Source organism: Sorex araneus, chromosome 6, assembly GCF_027595985.1.
Source record: "Sorex araneus isolate mSorAra2 chromosome 6, mSorAra2.pri, whole genome shotgun sequence".
NCBI lineage: Eukaryota > Metazoa > Chordata > Mammalia > Eulipotyphla > Soricidae > Sorex > Sorex araneus.
In genome coordinates this window covers 146,257,344-146,278,114 of record NC_073307.1, presented here as the reverse complement: position 1 = coordinate 146,278,114, position 20,771 = coordinate 146,257,344, and the positions used below count along the sequence as shown (strand labels likewise).

The 20,771-nt window shown below is 58.1% G+C and overlaps 1 protein-coding gene across 3 annotated transcripts in view; it reads right to left on the bottom strand.

Annotated features, from left to right (window-relative positions):
- The window catches only part of PRDM11 (PR/SET domain 11), a 103,188-nt gene that overhangs the window by 54,774 nt on the left and 27,643 nt on the right, over window positions 1–20,771 (bottom strand). For 2 of the 3 annotated variants that reach the window (XM_055141698.1, XM_055141699.1), the window contains exons 2-4: window positions 8,472–8,596; window positions 8,050–8,153; window positions 7,243–7,505 (exon numbers count right to left, since the gene is read on the bottom strand). In XM_055141698.1, the coding sequence (XP_054997673.1) occupies window positions 7,243–7,505; window positions 8,050–8,153; window positions 8,472–8,590 (486 nt within the window). In that variant the 5' untranslated portion in view covers window positions 8,591–8,596. Of the gene's footprint in view, window positions 1–7,242; window positions 7,506–8,049; window positions 8,154–8,471; window positions 8,597–9,408; window positions 9,697–20,771 lie in introns of those variants that run through there. The other variant, XM_055141697.1, reaches the window with a different exon arrangement.

Genomic DNA, 20,771 nt, shown 5'->3' with positions numbered 1-20,771 from the left:
TTGGACAAGGAAATGTAGCCCTCTTTGGGTGGGTCCGCACCCTGCAAAGCTGAGGGCTGCTCCCTGCTCTGTGCTCAGTCAGCCCAGTGCAGGGAGATGGTGCTGGTGGAGGATGGAAGGCAGCGTGTCCCCCCTCCCCCGCCCCCCTGCAGGACCCGCACTCAGCCCTCTGGGAGCCAAGAATGCAGTTCCCTAGGAGGCAGGGCCAGACCGACCCTGGGGCAAACTCAGACCTGGAGGCCTCTGCCTCAGTTTCCCAGCTCCTCCTCCTCCTCCCCCTGCGACAACCCAGCACAGGACACACCAAGACACACACACACACACACACACACACACACACACACACACAGAGTCCCTCACACACAGGCACACTGAGACACACTCAGAAACACTCAGATACATACAGTCACACACACTCAGACACTCAGATACAGACACACACACTCAAATACACAGTCACACTCAGATATCCTCAGATATACAGCCACACACACTCAAATACACAGTCACACTCAGACATCCTCAGATATACAACCACACACACTCAAATATACAGTCACACTCAGACATCCTCAGATATACAACCACACACACTCAAATATACAGTCACACTCAGACATCCTCAGATATACAACAACACACACTCAAATACACAGTCACACTCAGACATCCTCAGATACACAGCCACACACACTCAAATACACAGTCACACCCAGACATCCTCAGATATACAGCCATTTACACTCAAACATTCTCAGGTACAGTCACTCACACACGCACTCAGTTTCTCATATACACTCAGCCACACCCAGATAAATACAGTCATACTCAAACACAAGCACACACTGAGACACACAGCCACTCACACACACAACTCAGCTACACACAATCTCATAAACACAGACACAGTACGTCAATACATACCTACTCAGAAACATAGGCTCTGCTTTCCTGAGCCTTGAGATGATATAGCCCTCAACAGAGCCCCCACACACATGCACAGAGACCCACACACATGCACGTGTACACGCACACACACACACACACACACACACACACACAGCTGCATTACCCAGCCTCCTGTTCTTTCCAGGCCCTGACAGAACCCCCACATACATGCACACACCCACGCACGCGCGCACGCGCACACACACACATACACACACACACACACATTTTCCAGCCTCCTGTTCTGCCCAAGCCCTGACAGAGCCCCCACATACATGCACACACCCACGCACACGCGCGCGCGCACACACACACACACACACACACACACACACACACACCCCTATATTTCCCAGCCTCCTGTTCTGTCCAGCCTTCTCTGGGAATGCGGAGGTGGAAGCCCGTGGTCTGGGGGACGGGGCTGCAGTCACACCCGCGCTGCCCCGTCACCAGCCAGCTCCAGAGCCCTGGACAAGCACCCCGGAGCGACTCTGCTAGTCTGTGGCCGCACCCCTGCACCTCAGGCTGCCCTGTGGCCAGGCTGCCATGTTCCCCTCCCTCCCCCCACCTGCCAACAGAGGATGCTCACTGCAGCAGCCGCTCTGGCTCACTGGGCTGGCCCAGGGTGAGGAGAGGGGCGGGCGTCCCCGCGGCCCTTCCCTGGGCAAGGCCCCCCGCACCCGTCCCGAAACTGTCCCCTGACTAGAGCCCCCGTGTCCTCTGGCATTCTTCCACCCACCTTCCAGGCCCACCTCCTGCTTGGCCCCTGGAAACCAAGGGGCCTGGTACTCCCTCACCACCCGTAGTGGCCCGGCTTCTGCCGCGCTTCCCCGTGGGAGCCCAGTCTGAGACGTGTGTCACTCGGCACTTTCGCTCCATGTAAACAGCCCAGAGTGGGACCGACAGCCGGCCTCACACCCCCTCTGTGCTGGGCTGGTACCCGAGGCCCCAAGGGAATCTGGGCTGGGGTCCAGCAATCAGACCACTTCCTCCCAGCACCCCCCGCACGTGGTGCCGAGAGGACATTCGCAGCTGAATTTTATTTTATTATTTTGGCGTTTGGGCTAACCCCCGGTAGTGCTCAGAGTTTAGCTCTGGCTCTCTGCTCAGTGCTCACTCCTGGCGGGCTCGGGAGACCATTCGGGATGCCAGGGATCAAACCCAGGCTGGCCGCTTGCAAGGCAAACAAACACCCTCCCCACTGCACTGTCACTCCAGCCCCATCATGCCTGAATTCTTTTTATTTTTTTTAATAGGAGGAGTCAGAGCCCTGTATTTTTTTAATTTTGTTTTATTATTTTTTTTTAGGTCACACCCAACAATGCTCAGGGGTTACCCCTGACTTGCACTCAGGAATTACTCCTGGCGGTGCTCGAGCATTGAACCTGGGTTGGCCACGTGCAAAGCAAATGCCCTCCCCACTGGACTGGGGCCCCAGTGTCTGAATTTTTTAAGTCCTCTCCTTGGCCTCTAAATAAGCTCCCTCTGGCCCTCACCTCCCCCCCCCCCCCCACTTCTTAAGGGTCATGGTTTCTTTCCTGACCTCAGCTCCAACCTCTTCCCGGGGGCTCCCACACACCCACCCTTGGGCACCAGCAGAGTGTCTGGAGTCGCCTTTCAGCTCCGACCCCGCACACCTGGAGGGGGCCGCAGGCTGCTCCATCTCTGACACTGCCCTTCCCAGGTACCCTCCCCCACCGACTTCTCACAGACCCGCTGCTGGTCTGGGCAGAAGATCCCACAGTCGCTGAAGCAGCGCATGGGCTGAGACACATGTTCCTTCCGGGTCCCGGGCATCAGGAAGGGGCGGGTGCAAGGGCCACTCAAGGCAACAGCTGCGAACAGTGTCCAGCCGGCCGCTCTCCCCAGGACAGCACTGACCAGCCCGGCAACTCTCCACACACTCAGTTCCCCAGGGCCTTCCAGAACCCTTAGGACTGGCCGGATGGATGCATGAGCCTAGCGACAACCTCCCCACTCTGGCCCAAGTCCCCTCCCCAAGGGCTGTGCAGGTCCTGCTAGACTCCCTGTCCTGGGGGATCCCCCCCACCCCCCAGCTGCCTCATTAGCATAACAAAAGGAAAATCTCACTTTCCAAACAGGAAATTCCAACTTTCTGGAAGTCCTGAGCCAGGAACCCCAGAGGAGCCAGAGTGAATGTTTCTGAGTCTCTGACAATGACAGGCCACTGACTGCAGGCCACTAGCCCTCGCTCAGCTGCTGGGTCTCTCACCCGGGGTGGGCAGCCGCGGACCCCGAGGGCCAGAACAGCCCGGTCTGAGTGCTCCAAAACACCAAGCAGCACCCCTGGTCTCTGCTTTGGAGAGGCCAGTAGCAGAGCACGCCCCCACCCCAACTCCCCGCCCCAGAGCTGGGCAGACCGCAAAGTCTTCCCAAATGTCCCAGGGAGAGAGGGGAAAAGCACTCCTGCCCGAGCCCCACATGGGGCCACGGCTCTTGCTAGACTGGCCAGTGACCTCCTGCCTGGCATTTCCTCCCGGGGGTCCCTCCGTGCCCCTCTCTTGCCTGATGCCCAAGTGCACCGTCCCGGAATCTCTCCCACCCGCCACACAGGCCTTGCTCCCTCGAAGGCTGCTCTTTGGCACCCCCTGCAGGAGGACTGAGGCCCCTGGGGGCCCCAAATAGGGCTGAAGTTCCTCTTAGCTGGGTCCTGGGCCCTCCCACCACTTAAGCTTAAGCTCCCCTGGGGTAGCCCCTCACGCTGCCCCGTTGCCCACCTGTGCATGGGTGACACATAAAGGAACGTCTCCAAACCACCCTGACCCCAGCTCAGCTAGGTCACTCTGATACTCTGGCTTGCCTCCAACCCAATGCATCCCAAATCAAGACTCGGGTCCTTCCGGAACCCTGGGGGTCGTGTGGCTTCCCTGGTTTTTGTTTTGTTTTGTTTTTTGTTTTGTTTTCTTTTTCCAGAGTAAAGGTACCATTGCCTGTTTGGAGGGAAGGGAGCCGGGACTGGCCCCGCACTTCCCTCCCTGGCTTAGATGGAGGAATCTAAATTCCAAGTCGCATCTCTCATCCCCCACCCCCAGCCCAGAGCTCGGAGTCCGTGTCTCTGCCTGCACCTGAGCCCAAATCTCCACCAGGATCCCAGGGCACGACCACGGCCCTCTTGCAGGGCTATGGGCAGCCAATTCCGGGCCATTCCCACCCTCCCGACACCAGTGTCCAGCCTGTGGCCTAGGTCATCCTTCCTGAACATACACAGAACCTTTACTATGTTCTTAAAGAACCAAAGTCCCTGTTTGGCCCACGGGGCCCTGGGTGGCCAGGTCCGTCTCTCCCAGGCCCCTGGGTTAGCTCCAGGCATCTCCTGGCCTCCTTCTGCTGCTGAGATACGCCTGCTACCTGCTGACCCGGGCCCTGGCCACGTGTGCCCACCACCCACGGGCCCTCCCAACCTCTGCCCGGTGACGCTTCCCGCCATCATCACCCTGTGGTCTGGGTGGGAGCCCTTGCCAGCATCCCCTCAATTCCCTGACGGTCCCTCTGCAGCCTCACAGCTCTGCTCCTCCTTCCAGAGTTGTCCTCTTACATGCATTTATCCGGTTTCTTCATTTTCCCATTACCCACCACACACACAGTCTGATCCAGGAGGGCAGGGCTGACAGCTTGTCAGGTCCACTTTGGAGCTCCCAAGGCCATCGTCAGGCCTGGCAAAATTAGTCCCGGCAGAAAGGGCCGGGGAGAGCACATATTTTGTAAGTGGGAAGTTTGATCCCCGGCACCACATGGTCCCCCTGAGTACTACAGGGAGCAACCCCCATGTACCAAGCCAGGTGTAGCCCCTGGGCACTGCTGCGTGTGGTCCCCAAACAGCAAGAGGAGTTTAATGGCTGGAGCACTTGCTTTGCATGTAAGACCCCTGGGTTAGGGGCTGGAGCGATGGCACAGTGGGTAGGGCGTTTGCCTTGCACGCGGCCGACCCGGGTTCGATTCCCAGCATCCCATATGGTCCCCTGAGCACCGCCAGGGGTGATTCCTGAGTGCAGAGCCAAGAGTAACCCCTGTGCATCGCCAGGTGTGACCCAAAAAGCAAAAAAAAAAAAAAAGACCCCTGGGTTAGATACCCCCCCCCCCGCCCCACACAATCCCAAGTGCAGCCAGGAGCACTGTACCCAGGAGTAGCCCCCAGCACCACTGAGTATGGCCCTAACATTTAAAGAAGAAATTTACTTAGGGAGATCGTTCAACAGGCCGAAGGCATGTTTTGCATGCAGGAATCCTGGGTTCGAGCCCCAAAGCTTCAAAAATCCCTCAGAATAGAGCTCCCAGTAAGATCCGAGCAACCCTGAGGACAGCCCAAAGACAACTCCAAGTATTTAATGAATCATGAACGTGTCTCCCTACCCCGAGCCCGTGGCTTTCAAATCCATGGCACCTGTTTACAGGAATTTCCCACCAGTCCTACTGGAACTACTGCCGGGGGTGGCAGAGCTAATACAGGGGGTAGGGCATTTGCCTTGCACACGGCTGACCTGGGTTTGATCCCCAGCATCCTATACGGTTCCCCTGAGCACTGCCAGGAGTAATTCCCAAATGCAGAGCCAGGAGTAACCCCTGAACAACTGCTGGGTGTGGCCCCACCAGAAAAAAAGACATTTATAAAAGTTACTACTGGGGCTGGAACAATAGCACAGCGGGTAGGGCATTTGCCTTGCACACGGCCGACCCGGGTTCGATTCCCAGCATCCCATATGGTCCCCTGAGCACCGCCAGGAGTAATTCCTGAGTGCATGAGCCAGGAGTGACCCCTGTGCATCGCTGGGTGTGATCCAAAAACCCAAAAACCCAAAAGAAAAAAGTTACTACTACCTCCCCTCTGGTCTTAACTGCTGGGCACAGGGCAGAGCTGTCCATCCAACAGCTAGGCCTTCCTCTCCCTGCCCACGCTCCCCTCTCTCAGCCAGCTTCACCCCCAGAGCCACCCAGCCGTGGAAACCCCACCTCCATAGCCCGCCCTCAAATGCATCCTGGGCATTCCCCCCCGCCCCCGCCACCCCTAAATCTCTCTCAATGGCATCCCTGGAGTATCTGAATTTAAGCCACTCCCTGTGTTACCTGAGCAGCCCCACACTAGCCTCTGACCTAGAACCCCGACTCTGCACCCCCCCCCCGCGTCTAACCGAGTTACACCAGGGCTTGAAAAGCATCCCCTGGGTCCAGGAACACCCAGAGGGCTCTGGGGCCCCGGAAGGCCAGTGGGAGCTGGGCCCAGCCTCTTATCCTGCACTCTGGGTCCTACACACACACACACACACACACACACACACACACACACACACACACACACACACACACACACACACACACACACACACACACACACACCATATGGTTGTCACTACACAGACTTCCTCCAAGGCCCTCTCACGCAGCGTCTGCATCTGCGGAGAACATTCCCACCCAGCTCCGGGAACTGCCCCCCATTCTCCGAGTCTCGGCTTCACCCCTACTCCAAACCCTCAGTGGGGCAACAGCGTCCAGAGCCGGGCCAGGAAGACCCTCAGAACCTTCCAGACCGACTCGACCGGTCTCTCCCGGCCCAGTCAGGATTCCCCAGTCCCAGAGCGGCACAGAGAGGCTAAGGGATCTGTCCAAGGTCACGACGGATGAACAGCAGAGCGGCTGGGCTCTGGCCGGGACCCATGCCCTCGGGCACAGCCGCCTCCGCGGTCCACTTGTCCGGCTCTTCCCCATAGCAGCACAGAACCCCCGGGTCGGATCCCCTGAGTGCAGGTCCACGGCTTTCTCCTTCTCCTCCTTCTTTGGTTCTGGGGGCCACACTGGAGGCCAGGGGCATCTCTCAATTCTGTGCCCTGCAAGTTGCTTCCAGGGGTATTGGGTGGGGGGGCAAGGCACGCCGGGGATCGAAGGACCCAGAGCCTGTGCTCATCTTGGGGCGGCCTCTCTGAAGCCCAAGAGCTTGGCCTCAGACTCCATCATCCAACTCCAGAGGGCGGCTCAGGAAAACCCTTCGCAAACGCCGAGAGGGGCCAGCCAGCCACACACGAGGGCTCACGGGTAACCGCCAACCCACCAGCCAGCTCGGCTGCCCGCCTTGCGCGGCCCACAGCCACCAAGACTCCCCGTCACTCGGCGGAGCAGGGGGACAGTCAGATCCATTCTCCCCGGGTCTGGAAGTGAGGGTCGTCCAGCAACCTGGACCCGGGGGATCTGGCTCTCCCCTTGCAGGTTTCCTTCCCTCTGTCCATCTGTGCCATCTCCCCAGCACTGCTCCAGCCTGGGGGAGGCGGCAGGGGGGCCACTCACCAGCCACGAGAAGAAGCCGGCCGACTTGTCCTGCGTGGAGAGCTGTCCCTCGTAGGGGCCAAAGATGTGGCCCTTAGGGATGACCTCATTGATGCAGCGGACGTCGCTCTCCCCGCTGGCCTCCTTGACCACCTCCATGCCCTGCGGGAGGGTGAGGGCGGCCCGGTCCGGGATCCCCACGGGCACCGGTGTGTCCGTCACGAACACCGGGGGCCCATGGTTTGGGCACTCATCCACAAAGTACTCCTGGCAGGACTCGCAGACTGGAGAGGGGGGAGGAGAGAGAGAGCCTCAGCGGGGGCGGGGGAGAGAGACACCCCCCACCCCCACTTCCCCAGTCTCCTGTCCAGGGCAGCAAGCAGTGGCTTGTCCCCTTCGGGGCACTCCCGGGCTGACTCCCCTGGGAATCCCACAGGCCCCTGGGTTTTCAGCAGGCCCTGGACACACCTCCCAAAGCTAAGGAGGCCAGGAGCGCCCTTTGTTTCCCGTCTGAGAGATCAGAGAGCAGGACTGGAGAGCCAGATGGGCCCGGATTTGCCGGTGGTGGTGACCGTGAGTGAGGGAGGGCGGGTGCTGTGAGGCCCAAGACGGGGCACTTCACTTAACCCTCTGCGAACCTCAGCGTCCACACCTGGGAAATGGGATCAAGCACAGCCAGCTCAAGGACGGGAGGGTGAGGCTCAGTGGAGGCCAGAACTTTGTGCCTGGAAGGTAAGAGTCGGTGCAGAACTGGGGGGCGGGGGGGTGGGGAGGGACCCGGGGAAGGCGAGCTCAGGCGGGGGGGGGGGGGGGCCCAGGGCCACTTACACCAGAAGTCCACTTGCTGGAAGCTTTTGGGCATGAGGAGGTCACGCTTCCCCTTTAGTTTCTTGGGCTCCACTTCCATGGCCGAGGAATCTGGTCTCCTGGAGCTGCCCAGACAGCCAAGGAAGAAAGCAAACGTGCCATCAGTGAGGACGAAGCGGGGAGCCACCGGAGCCCCATCCAGGCTGCGTGGCCAGGGCAGGGCCAGTAAGGCCAGGCAGGAGCCCCGAGACGGGACCTCTTCTGGCCCCCCAGCCCGGGTTTCTCAGCAGCCCGTGCTCACGGGGGCGGAGTCTCGGGGGCTGCCTGGGGCAGGTGAAGGGAAGATGGGCTAGGACCGGTGACGGTGTCTGAGGGTCTCTCCCCACGTCCCCTCTCCCCAGCCCAGCCCTGCCCGCTCCCCCTATCCCCACCCGGGGCCTCACCAGGGCTGGCCATACTCCTGGTCGCGGAGCGGGGAGCAGACCTCCGTCTTCACCACCGTCACCATGTCCCCCACGGCCGCCTTGGTCTGCGCCAAGCACTCCTTCATGTTCTCAGTCATTCTGTCCTGGGGACGGGCACGGGAGGAAGATCAGAGAGAAGAGGGGTGAGTGGGGGTGAGGGGCAGCAGGGCTGGGGTGGGCGGGGGGGGGGGGGGAGTCCTGTGCAGCCAGTCTGCTTACCCTCCCTGCCATCCCCAGAGGAAGCGCTGGAGAACACAGACAACAAAAACAGCTGTGGCCTGGCCAAGAGGAAATGCCATTTCTATCCGGGGCTGGTCCTGGGGACTCTGAAGCCACCAGCCCCCTGGGGTCGGGAGCTGAGGGACTGTCAGAGACAGCTCAGGCCTGGACGCGGGGGTAGGAATCTGAGCTGGGACCCCAAGACCAGCGGCCAAGGTATGAGGAGCCAGCAGGGGCCTCTGCGCAACTCTTAAGGGGGTGCAGCGGGGAGGGGTGGCCTCAGCTGGGGCGCAAGGGGAGTGGGGGCGGGACAGGAGGCTGGGGATGGGGGGACCGGGACAGGGGGGACGCTCCTGCCTGGCCGTCCAGCAGCCCTCACCCCAGGCCCCAGGGCTTGCCAGGGAATGCAGCCAGGCCCGATTTGCCAGCTCACAGCAGGTACAGACAGAGCTCAGGGGGTCCCCGGGTGGGCCAAGCCTGACTCCAAGCCCCACCCCCTCTCTCTCTCTCCTCTCTCTCTCTCTCTCTCTCTCTCTCTCTCTCTCTCTCTCTCTCTCTCTCTCTCTCTCTCCTCTCTCTCTCTCTCTCTCTCTCTCTGTCTCTCTCTCTCTGTCTCTCTCTCTCTCTCTCTCTCTCTCTCTCTCTCTCTCTCTCTCTCTCTCTCTCTCTCTCGGGGTCTCCCCGACCCTCAGCTTACCGCCCTCCTCCACCAACCGCGCCGGGGCGTCAGCCCCTCCCTCGGCACCCCAGGGTCCTCATGCCAAGCCCGGGGTCACTCTTGGCGCGCTCCTGGCCAGCGCGCAGCTCTCTCTCGGGCGGGCGGGCAGGGAGCGCGCTGGGCCCCGGGGACTGGGCGAGCGGCGCGTGTGACTCACTACCCGGGGCCCCGCTGGCCACACCCCTGCGCCTCGGCTAATCGGCCCCCTGCTCCCCACCGGGGCCCCAGAGCCGCCGGCGGCAGGGAGGGAGGGGTGCGGGGGGAACAGGCCGGCCGGCCCCCCTCCTGCGAGCCTGCGGGGGCCGGGGGGCGCGCGGAGGGGGCGCGGACTGGCCGGGCCGCGCGGGCCCCCCGGAACGTCCCGTCGGCGTGGCCAGCGGGGGTGGGCGGGGTGTTGTGGGCGGGGGTGAGCGCGCGCGGGGCGGGCGGGCTGGGCCGGGCGCGGGGCTCCGGGGGTCCGGGCGGGCGCGGGCTCACCAACCTTCCCGGCGGGGCGCTCCCGGCGCGCCCGCCCGGCCCCGGCCCCCGCCCCCGGCCCCGGCATTCCTTGCGGGGGCATGTGGCTTCTTGCCGGCCCCGGGGGCACGCAGTTGGCTGGCGGCCGGGAGGGGCCCCGCCTGCGAGGAATTCCAGCCCCTCCCGCGGGCCGCCGCCCCCACGCGCGTTGGGGGGCTCCGGGCGGGCGTGCGAGCGCGCGGCCTGGGGCGAGCCGCGGCCCCCACCCCCCCCCGCCCCCACGGGCTGTTTCCCGGCCCGCCTCAGAGGCCCCCCGTGGCCGGACAGCTGCGGGTTCCCGGACCTCTCTGGGGTGCACCCCGCAAAGCCCACCTGGGGGCCCTTCTCCCCTCACCTGCCTGGTCTAGGGCGGACCGAGAGGAGTGGGGGAGGGGAGGGACGGGGCGGCTGCTAAGGACTCCCTGCTGGGTGTTTGGGGAACCGCCTGCTTTCCCCCTGCCCGCAGGGGGTGGGCCCCAGGAGGGAGGCAGGGGTGGGGCACTGCAAGGCAGGCACCTGGGGCCACAAGATGTCCAGAGACTTGCCCAAAGTTAGCCATTCCTCATGGAGTCCTGATCTGAGCCTGGGCTTCTCCTCTGGGGAGCTCAAGAACCCCCAAATCCGTGCATTATGTCGGGCCTGGTGTACTTCTCAGCCATACCCTCAGCCATCCCTCTGGGGGGGGGGGGGTCGTCGCCTTGGGGTGATCTCCCTAGGCGGGTCTGCAGGTGAGGTCATAGGGCAGATGGACCTGTCTGGGATCCCTAAAACACTCCCCCACCTAAAAAAAAAAGGGGGGGCTGGAGCGATGGCACAGCGGGTAGGGCATTTGCCTTGCACGCGGCCGACCCGGGTTCGATTCCCAGCATCCCATATGGTCCCCCAAGCACCGCCAGGAGTGATTCCTGAGTGCACAGCCAGGAGTAACCCCTGAGTATCGCTGGGTGTGACCCGAAAACCAAAAAAAAAAAAAAACACTCCCCCACCTCCAGCCCCGCCCCCGCTCCCCTCAAGCTCATCCACACACATCCTGCACCAGAAGGGGCTAGTCAGTGATCAGGACCCTCCCAAGCCCCCAAGGACCCATCACTGCCCACCTTCCCGTGGCCACTGATGGGCTCTGCATCCTGGGCGCCATGTCCCCCTGTCCAAGTCCCCTCCCTACCCCCCTTCATATGGCAACACTCCCACTCCACTCCGTGGGTGATGGTATTTGGAAACAGGACTAGTGAAATGGAGAAGATTATGGGAGAGAAGGGGAGGGGAGGGGAGGGGAGGGGAGCAGGGGTCCCTCTTTCCTAACAACTACCAGCAGGGGATTGGAAAGGCTGTCCCTGCAGACGCTTTCTACCTGCAGTAGAAGCTGATGGCTGGGGAAACACCCCGTCCTATGGTCCTAAGACATTGCCCATCCTGGGGCCAGGAACATAGCAGAAGCCCCTGAGCATTGCCTGGTGTGGCCCCAAAGCAAAACCACAGCAAAAAAGGTGGTCCACAGCCCCCCTCTATGGGTTTGAGTCATTTGCTATGGCAGCTCCCAGAACTCAGAGAAGTGCTTCACTGACCAGACCACCCGGTTCCTTATCAAAGGATAAAATACAGGAAAAGCCAACGGAAGACATGCCCAGGGCAGGGGCGTGGGGCTTCGGGCTCAGGCTCAGCCCTCCCACTCTCCACCGCCCACCGGCCCGGAACCTGACACTCTTCTAGCATGTTCATGACACAGCCGAGACTGATTCACTGGCCACTGGTGTTTTGACCACAATCCCCAGCCCCTCCCTGCTCCCCAGAGGTCATGGCGGGCAGGGGTAGAAAATCCAGCTCTCAGAGAACGCCAAGGGCTAATGTCCGGTGCCTTGCATGTGAGAACCCTGGGTTCAGTCTCCAGTACCGCATGATTCCTGGCACTGCCCAGTCCCAGAGCCTGATGGGTGCACATCCCGCACCAAAAGGAAAAAGAGAAAGAGAATAGGGGCTGGAGCAATAGCACAGTGGGTAGGGCGTTGCCTTGCACGCGGTCGGCCCGGGTTCGATTCCCAGCATCCCATATGGTCCCCCGAGTACCGCCAGAAGGAATTCCTGAGTGCAGAGCCAGGAGTAACCCCTGTGCATTGCCGGGTGTGACCCAAAAAGCAAAAAAAAAAAAAAAAGAAGCGAAAGAGAATATAATAGAGATTCTAAGCCTGGAATCACAAGGTGGGTGTCACTGGCAATCAGTCCCCATCCCTGAGGGGCCTTCCAAAGTTGTCTCATTCATATAAAAGGCCTCTTGCTTAAGAAACCCCCAGGGTTTAGAAAGTATTGAGCCTGCAACCCTGAAGGGAGAGCAAATATACACAAGAAATATATTTTGGCCATCAGGATGATCAAGAAATACTTTCCTTACGTTGCCAGAGAGATAGTACAGGAATTAAGGCATTTGCCTTGCACAAGGCCGGCCCTGGTTGAATTCCCAGCACTGCCTATGGTCCTCCGAGCCCTGCCAGGAGTGAAGCCTGAATATAGAGACAGGAATAAGTCCTGAGCATCACCAGATGTGGCCCCAAGACAAAAAGCAAAGAAAAAGAAGGCTTTCCTTCTAAATCATATTATCACGCAGCCCTCGCTCACTAATCCAGTGGTTCATCTGACTGCGCTGTGCTTCCAGTCCTTTAGCTGGAAAACACTGGAAGCTCTCTGTCTACAGGTGTTGCTGAACTGACCCGACAGAGGGAACTCTGGAGGTGGCTAGCACAATCTCTGAACATGGACTTGCTAGTGAAGAAAGCTGAGCAGCGGGGCCAGAGCAATAATACAGTGGGAAAGGCACTTGCCTTGCATGAGGCCGACTTGGGTTCAGTCCCCTGCATCCCACAGGGCCCCCCGAGCACCGCCAGGAGTGATTCCTGAGTACGGAGCCAGGAGTAACCCTTGAGCCTTGCCAGATGTGCGCCCCCCAAAAAAAAAGAAAAGAAAAAGAAAGAAAGAAAGCTGATCAGCCACCATCTGGAGTTCATGCCCTGCCGGCAGGAGGTTGGAGAGATTCCTGCACAGTACAGTCCCTGGGGCGACAGGAACAAACCCCCAAGTGCAGAGCCAAGAGAAGCCCCCACAGCACCCTGGGGAAGCCACCCTACACACACACACACACACACACACACACACACACACACACACACACACACTCTCACTCACTCACTCACACACACTCTGCAGTCCCATTGCATCCCCACCAAGCCCTGTGTTACACTTAGGAAGGTCTAATGCTGGCATGAATAAGTCATAAAAAGTAGCTCCCTGCAATAGCACAGCGGGTAGGGCATTTGCCTTGCACGCGGCCGACCTGGGTTCGATTCCCAGCATCCCATATGGTCCCCTGAGCACCGCCAGGAGTGATTCCTGAGTGCAAAGCCAGGAGTAACCCCTGAGCATCGTTGGGTGTGACCCAAACAGGAAAAAAAAAAGTAGCTCCCTGTATTAGAACGGGGGGGCTGCCCAAAAGCCAGGCTGACCACCACTAACCCTGTGGCCATCAAGGCTCACTGGAGACCACCAGGGTGCTGAGCCTTCGCCCTGAAGGAGGTGCTCACGCTCAGGGCCATGCACACCCAGGACTGGATCCAACCGGCCTACTAATGCCCCCTTAAATTTTGCACCCCAAGTGCCTTGCCAGTCTTAACCTGTTGGCAGCCTTGCCCTCACATAGCCTACGCTCAATACATATCTGTCAAATGACCCCATGGCCCATGGACCCGTGTCCATATTTGCTGCCCATGCCTGTTGTAAGCCACGCTGGCCCCATTGGGGATCCCCCTACTCTGGGCAGGAGAGATAGTACAGGCACGACTGCACTGGCCTTGCACGCAGTTCAGCAACGTCCGTGATCCCCTGAGCACTGCCAGGAGTGATCCCTAAGCACAGAGCCAGGAATAGCCTCTGAGCACTGACGGGTGTGGGCCAACACCCTTATTCCCACCCCCCAAGAAGAGAAAAATCTGCTCTAAGAGATAATCAAAGGGAAGACAGCAAAGGGGGTGACTGTCTGGGATGTCTTCTCCGTGGGATTCTCTCGGTGATCTCTGCCAGGCAAGGTGGGCATGAGGCTGGCCTGAGAGGGGGCAGGGCCAGGGAGAGCCAGAGGGAGAGACTAGCTCCTGAGGCCTGGCCACCACGGCGACCACATATGCAGAACCTACTTTAAGTGCATCTGTGTGACCAGGGCAGGCTGCTGCCACTCACCCGGCCTCCGTGTCTTCCTGGCTCAAATGCAAATACTCCTGCTCGCCAGGAGTCAGTGAGGATGTCCAGGATCCCCTGAGCACAGCCGGGCCCAGCCACGTGAGAGCCAAGCATTGCAGATCTTCAGGGATACTCACCGAAACATACTGGAGGCAGAGAGAGAGAGAGAGAGAGAGAGAGAGAGAGAGAGAGAGAGAGTACAGCAGGCCGGGTGCTTGCCTTGCATGAAGCCTACCCCTGTTCGATCCCTGGTGCTTCTGTAGCTCCCTGAGCACTGCCAGACATGATCTCGGAGCACAGAGCCAGGAGTCAGCCCTGAACACTGCCAGGTGTGGCCTCAAACCCCTGCACGCCCCAATATTCATGGATTAATGCAGAATCTCTGAGCTGGCTACTCAGAGGCCAGAGGCCAAGCAGGGAGAGAAGAGAGGAGAGACGGCACGTGGGGAGAGAGAGAGAGTAAACAGGAGACAGAGCAATGAAAGGACAAGGAGGCAGCAGTAAGAGATTTTAATGAATGGGGGAAGGAGAGAAAAGTGGCGGTGGGCAGAGAAGACAGACAAGAGAGGCTGGGCACAGGCTTTGCCCGTGGGAGGTCTGGGTTTGATCCCTGGCATGGCATAGTCCTTGGAGCACCCCTGGGAGGGCCACCCTGAGCACTGAACTCTGAGCAGCTCCTGAGCGCCACCAAGTGTGCCCCCGCCTCAAAGAAAAGGCACACCGACATTCCTCTAAGCCGTCATGGCCCAGGAAAACCATCCACTCAGAGGAACACGTTGAGTTCTGTCTCAGCCCCGAGAGCACCCTGCTCTGGGCCCTGCTCTTCATCCATCCTGGTTTTAGCAAAGTCTCTGATCATTTAGAACACAAATATGGACCACCACCACCTCCACCACCCCCCGCCCGCCTCCCCAGGACAGTCAAACCACCAGAGACTCATGGAGAGAGGCGCCATCAGTAAGCTGGCTGGCCGTCTAGCTTCCTTTCCCCAGCCTGAGCCTCCCGGCTGTGTAAGCAAGAAGGTGGGGGGGGGGGACGCGGTGGGGTACAGCCGTCTCACGCCGGGCCCCTGTCTCTCAGGGATCCGCACACAGGTTCTTCTCTCCATGCTCCGTTCAAGAAACGGGGTCTCGCAGGACCTGTGTGTGCTCCAAGTTCCTCCCCGTGCCTGTGCTGGCGGTCGCTGGGGCGGGGGAAGAGAGGGGCCAGGCCAGGTCCAGCGGAACTTGCGTTGGAGAAGAGATGGCACGGGAAGACAGGGAGCCAGGACGAGCTCCAACAGCCACTTCTGCGGGCTGCCGCGGTGCCGCCCGCCCTACGAGGGGCGTGAGGGAGGAGGGGGTCGGTCGGCCGGCCGGCCTGCTGGCAGCTGTCCTCCTGGCTGGCTCCTGGGAGTCTGCAGGCGCTAAGATCAGGCACGCTGCAAACCCAGCCATGAGACGCAGCCCGAGGAGGAGGAGGAGGAGGAGGAGGAGGAGGAAGAGGAGGACGAGAGCCACGCAGGAGCCTGCAGTTCTGTTTTCACCCTTGGCAGCGGGCCAGGGTCCTGGAATGCCCAGCAGCCAGCCTGGCCAGCAGATCGGCGTCTGTGTGCTGGGTGACCCGAGGTTGGCACGGGAGACCCTGCAGGTCTGCTCTGGCACTATCACCGAATCCTCAGTATACGCCCCCTCCCGCCCCATTAACAAAGGAGCAGGAGGTTAGGGAGCTGAGGGGGACAGGGGCGGTGACCCAAGTCACACACTGACCTAGGTTGGGTACCCTGAGCCCTGGCTCTTACCTTGGTGGTGCCATCAAAGGTGTTTGATGACCCTGAGCAAGTGACTGCCTTGCTCCAAGCCTCAGTTTGCCCTCCCTGAAAAAGAAAAGGTCTAGCTCATGGGTTGTTTTTTTTTTTTGAGTTTGGGGAGCTGGGGTGCTTAGGGATGATCACTCCTGGTTACCTTTGAGAGACCAGGCACCATCGGGGACCGAACCTGGGGCTCCAGCATGCAAAGCACGTGCTGTAGCCGCCAAGCCGTCTCCCTGGCCCCACCTGAAAGTTCCAAACAATCAAGGGAGCGTGGGTGGGGGGGAAACTTGGAATTATTATGGAAGCGGTAGCTGCATTTAAATCACCAGCCAAGTCAGCCAACTCGGTGGGTAAAAATATCAACAACATATGTTGGTGTTTTTGTGGCGAACAAAAGATAAGCTTATTTGAAATGGGCTACTGATGGCTGCAGAGATAGTACAGGACTTAGGGGGCTTCCCTGCCACTCGGCCAGCCCAGATTCCATCTCGGCAGGAGTAGGGTCCCCCAAGGACCCCCCTGGGGCAACTCCTAAGTACAGAGCCTGGGGTAACCTCTGAGCACTGCTGGGTGTGGCCCCGACCCCCACCCTCCTCAAAAATGAAAAGTGTTGGGGGCTGGAGTGATAGCACAGCGGGTAGGGCGTTTGCCTTGCATGCGACTGACTGGGGTTCGGTTCCCAGCATCCCATATGGTCCCCTGAGCACCACCAGGAGTAATTCCTGAGTGCATGAGCCAGGAGTGAGGAGTGACCCCTGTGCATCGCCGGGTGTGACCCAAAAAGCAAAAAAAAATGAAAAGTGTTTTTTAATTCATAGAAGCCTTAAGAGCCATGGGTTTAGTTAATGGACTCGCACTCCCAGGCTGGAGAATGAACCAGGCCAGCCTCAGTTTCCCCATCTGTGTAGGGACTGAAAGCAGAGCATAGGTACAAGTTCCCGGCCGGCTGCACCGCCCAGTCCCCAGCATCTGCGTTCATTCCTGCTCTCAGTTGCTTCTTCTGTTTTTTTTTTTTCTTTTTGGGTCACACCTGGCGATGCACAGGGGTTATTCCTGGCTCTACACTCAGGAATTACTCCTGGCGGTGCTTAGGGGACCATATGGGATGCTGGGAATCAGACCCGGTTGTCCGAGTGCAAGGCAACCGCCCTATCCGTTATGCTATCACTCCAGTCCCTGCTTCTGTTGTTTTTAAAGTGCAATAGGTATCAGGCAAGCATGCCGAGGAACATTCTGACATTTGCAGGCTTGGAGAGTTAGTTCAGTGGCCCAGTGGGCTGAGCAGGCCCCAAACCTGTCCCCAGCACCAGGCCTGGAGTAACCCCAAACACCGCTGGGTATGGCTCTGAAACTGAAAATCTAAGTAAATCAAAGAGAGCCTTTGCCAGCAGTTCATATCCTTCATGGGGAAAAACTTCCAGCCAAGCTGTACTGCAAAGCTGCCAATCCCAAAAGAAAAAAAAAATGAATAAAAGACAAAAGCAGGCTTGAGAGAGGGTTCCAGCACACACTTCACATGAGGAAGCCCTGGGTTCCATCCCACACAGCACGGTCCCTGAGCCCTGCCAGGTAGAGAGGAGGGAAAAACAAAACAAAACACTGCCACAAAGCAATTTGCCAACAAAGAGAGACAAATGGCCAATCGGCTTTATGGGAAACCACAAGCCTTTAATACCCAAATAAATACAAATTAAAACACATAAATATCATTTCTCCTCTCATTCCCTTGGCAATGATGAAAAACCCTGATAACACTCAGAGTTGGCAAGAGTTGTGGAGGAATATCCCGGTTAGGGTATAAATTGGTGTAAACTTTCTGGAGGGCAATTTGGCAACGTAGATCAAAAGCCTGGGGAGGAACGAGAGTTCCGTGGGAGCAATCCCCAATCCAGGAATTTATCGGAAGCACCTAATTAAGCTGTGTATAAAAATTCACCCGCCAGGCTGTCCTCTGCACGGCTATTTTTAGCAGCTACAACAGGAAACTACCTAACCTGCAGACAGGAAAGCAACATCCACTCTGCCGTGAGATATTAGCCAGCGATGCGCTACGGAAGGGGCCGGAGAGATAGAAGAGTGGACAGGAGTGTGCCTTGCATGCGACCAGCCCTGGTTCAAATCCCCAGCACCCCGTGTGATTCCCTGAGCACTACCAGCACCACCAGCCAAGATCCCCGAGCACAGAGCCATGAGTCATGCCAGGGTGGGCATCTTACCCCCCAAAAAAAGTATACAAAAAAGTAATGCTTTAGGGGCTGGAGCAATAGCACAGCAGGTAGGGCGTTTGCCTTGCACGCAGCCGATCTGGGTTCGATTCCCAGCATCCCATATGGTCCCCCAGCACTGCCAGGAGTAATTCCTGACTGTAGAGCCAGGAGTAAGCCCTGTGCATCTCTGGGTGTGATCCGAAAAGAAAAAAAAAGTAAGGCTTTAGAAGAAATACTCATTGATATGGAAACATAAGGAAAAATAATAGATGGGGCTGGAGAGATAGGACAGTGGGCAGGGCGCTTGCCTTGGATGCAACCGACCTGGCATCAACCGTGGGTGGATTCCCGGCATCCCGTAAGGTCCTCTGAGCTCCACCAGGAGTGAACCCTGAGCACAGAGCATGCAGCCCAAAAACCAAGGGGGAAAAAATTACTCACAGAGCACGTGCACGCAGAGGCGTGGGTGGGAACATATGAAGATCACGGGTGATTTGTTGAGGAGTGTGTGAAAGATTTCTGCTTTCTTTTGATTTATGAGGAAACAAAGCTCTCTTACAAATTCTTCTTTGTTGTTGGGTTTGGGTTTGGTGTCTGGTTTAGGGGCCATACTGGGCATGCTCAGGGTTTTTTTTGTTTTTGTTTTTGTTTTTTGCTGGCTCTGTGCTCAGGAGGGTGCCCTGGCAGTGCTGGGAGGACCTCGGTGGTACTGGGGATCAAACTGAGGTCAGCTGCATGCAAGCTAAGCATCTTAGTTGCTGTATTATCTCTCCTGCCCATAGGGGCTACTTACGGCTCAGTACTGCGGGGGTGACTGCCGCACCGGCCATGGTACCCTGTGGTGCTGGGAATGGAGTCTCGGGTTCCCACATGGTTTTATATGTGCCACATGCATCCCATGACCCAGCTCCTGGCCTGCAAGTTTCCTCAAGGAACTCCTTGCACTCATTTCACTTAGAAATTGCTGGAAAGGGGGCTGGAGTGACCGTACAGTCAGTAGGGCACTTGCCTTACACAAAACCAACCCAGATCCCAGTCCCCGTACAGTTTCCTAAGGCCACCAGGAGTGACCCTTGGCAGAGCCAGGAGTAAGCCCTGAGTGCCATCAAGTGTGCCTCCACCCCCCACCAAAAAAAAAAAAATGCTGCGAAGACACTATTTAAGATCCTTCTGTCTTTACCAGTTGTCACTAGATGCTGAGAGGAAGTGGAAATCCAAATACTCAATCCCAGACCGAAGAAACGGCACTTGCTGCCTATCTGGTGGACAGCTGAATCAGTCGGCCTACCAACTGACCACTCACTAGGGACCCTAGAGTTTTTCCATGAAAGTCCCCTGATTTTGCCTTGACAATTTCCAGTTTCAAAGATTTCTATCTACTACACAGACTATGGGCTGGAGGGACAGCACAGCGGGTAGGGCATATTGCCTTGCATGCGGCTGACCCAGGTTCGATTCCTCCGTCCCTCTTGGAGAGCCCGGCAAGCTACTGAGAGTATCCCATCCGCACAGCAGAGCCTAGCAAGCTACCCGTGGCATATTCGGTATGCCAAAAACAGAAACAACAAGTCTCACAATGGAGACGTCACTGGTGCCCACTCAAACAAACCGATGAACACCGGGGCAACAGTGCAGTGCTACAGTGCTACACAGACTGTACGCATTATATAACAACTCCTTCATTGTACTCATTCCCCCCCCCCCATTTCTTAGGCCATACCCATCGGTGTTCAAGGACTATTCCTGGCTCTGTGCTTAGGAGTGACCCCTGACATATGCTTAGGGGATCATATGTCAAGCCAGGAATCAAACCGGGGTCATGCAAAGCAAGCAAGCTAGCAGCTATGCTATCTCCCCATCCCCTTTTTCCTAGTTTGGTTCAAACTGACAAGTTACACAATAACCAGAGATAACATAGTGGTTAATTGCTCCCATTCAAAGCAAAAGCTGAGGAATCTGGCATACGCATTTATTGGTCCCACTGAGGAGAGAGAATTCTGCAATAACCTTAAGATCTTTTTTTTTTCCTTTTTTGTTTTTCCGGCGATGCACAGGGGTTACTCCTGGCTCATGCACTCAGGAATTACTCCTGGTGGTGCTCGGGGGACCATATGGGATGCTGGGATTCGAACCCGGGTCGGCCACGTGCAAGGCAAATGCCCTACCTGCTGTGCTATCGCTCCAGCCCCCAATAACCTTAAGATCTTTAGCTGGAAAACTGTAGCTCAGTGGCTGGAGTCCCACGAAGGACTGAGGAGGACCAATCCAGCCAGCGCCATGTGAGAGAGTACACCTGAGTCACAATGCTGAGAAAAGGCACGAGATGCCACACAACACACAGGCATGATTTAATGTAGGCAAAGCTTTGAACAGGCAAAATCACGCCGAGCGAGCGAGGTGGCAGAAGCGGGAAAGGCGGCAGATGCTGCGTGTCTCTGACCTGGCCACGGAAAACAGGACAAGCCATGCTTCTATAATGGGTGCACTATTTTATAATTAATTTTTTTGTTTTATTTTTGGGGCCACACCCAGCGCTGCTCACAGGTTACTCCTGGCTCTGCACTCAGGAATAACTCCTAGAGGTGCTCGGGGTGGCTATATGCAGACTATACGGGATGTCGGGGATCGAA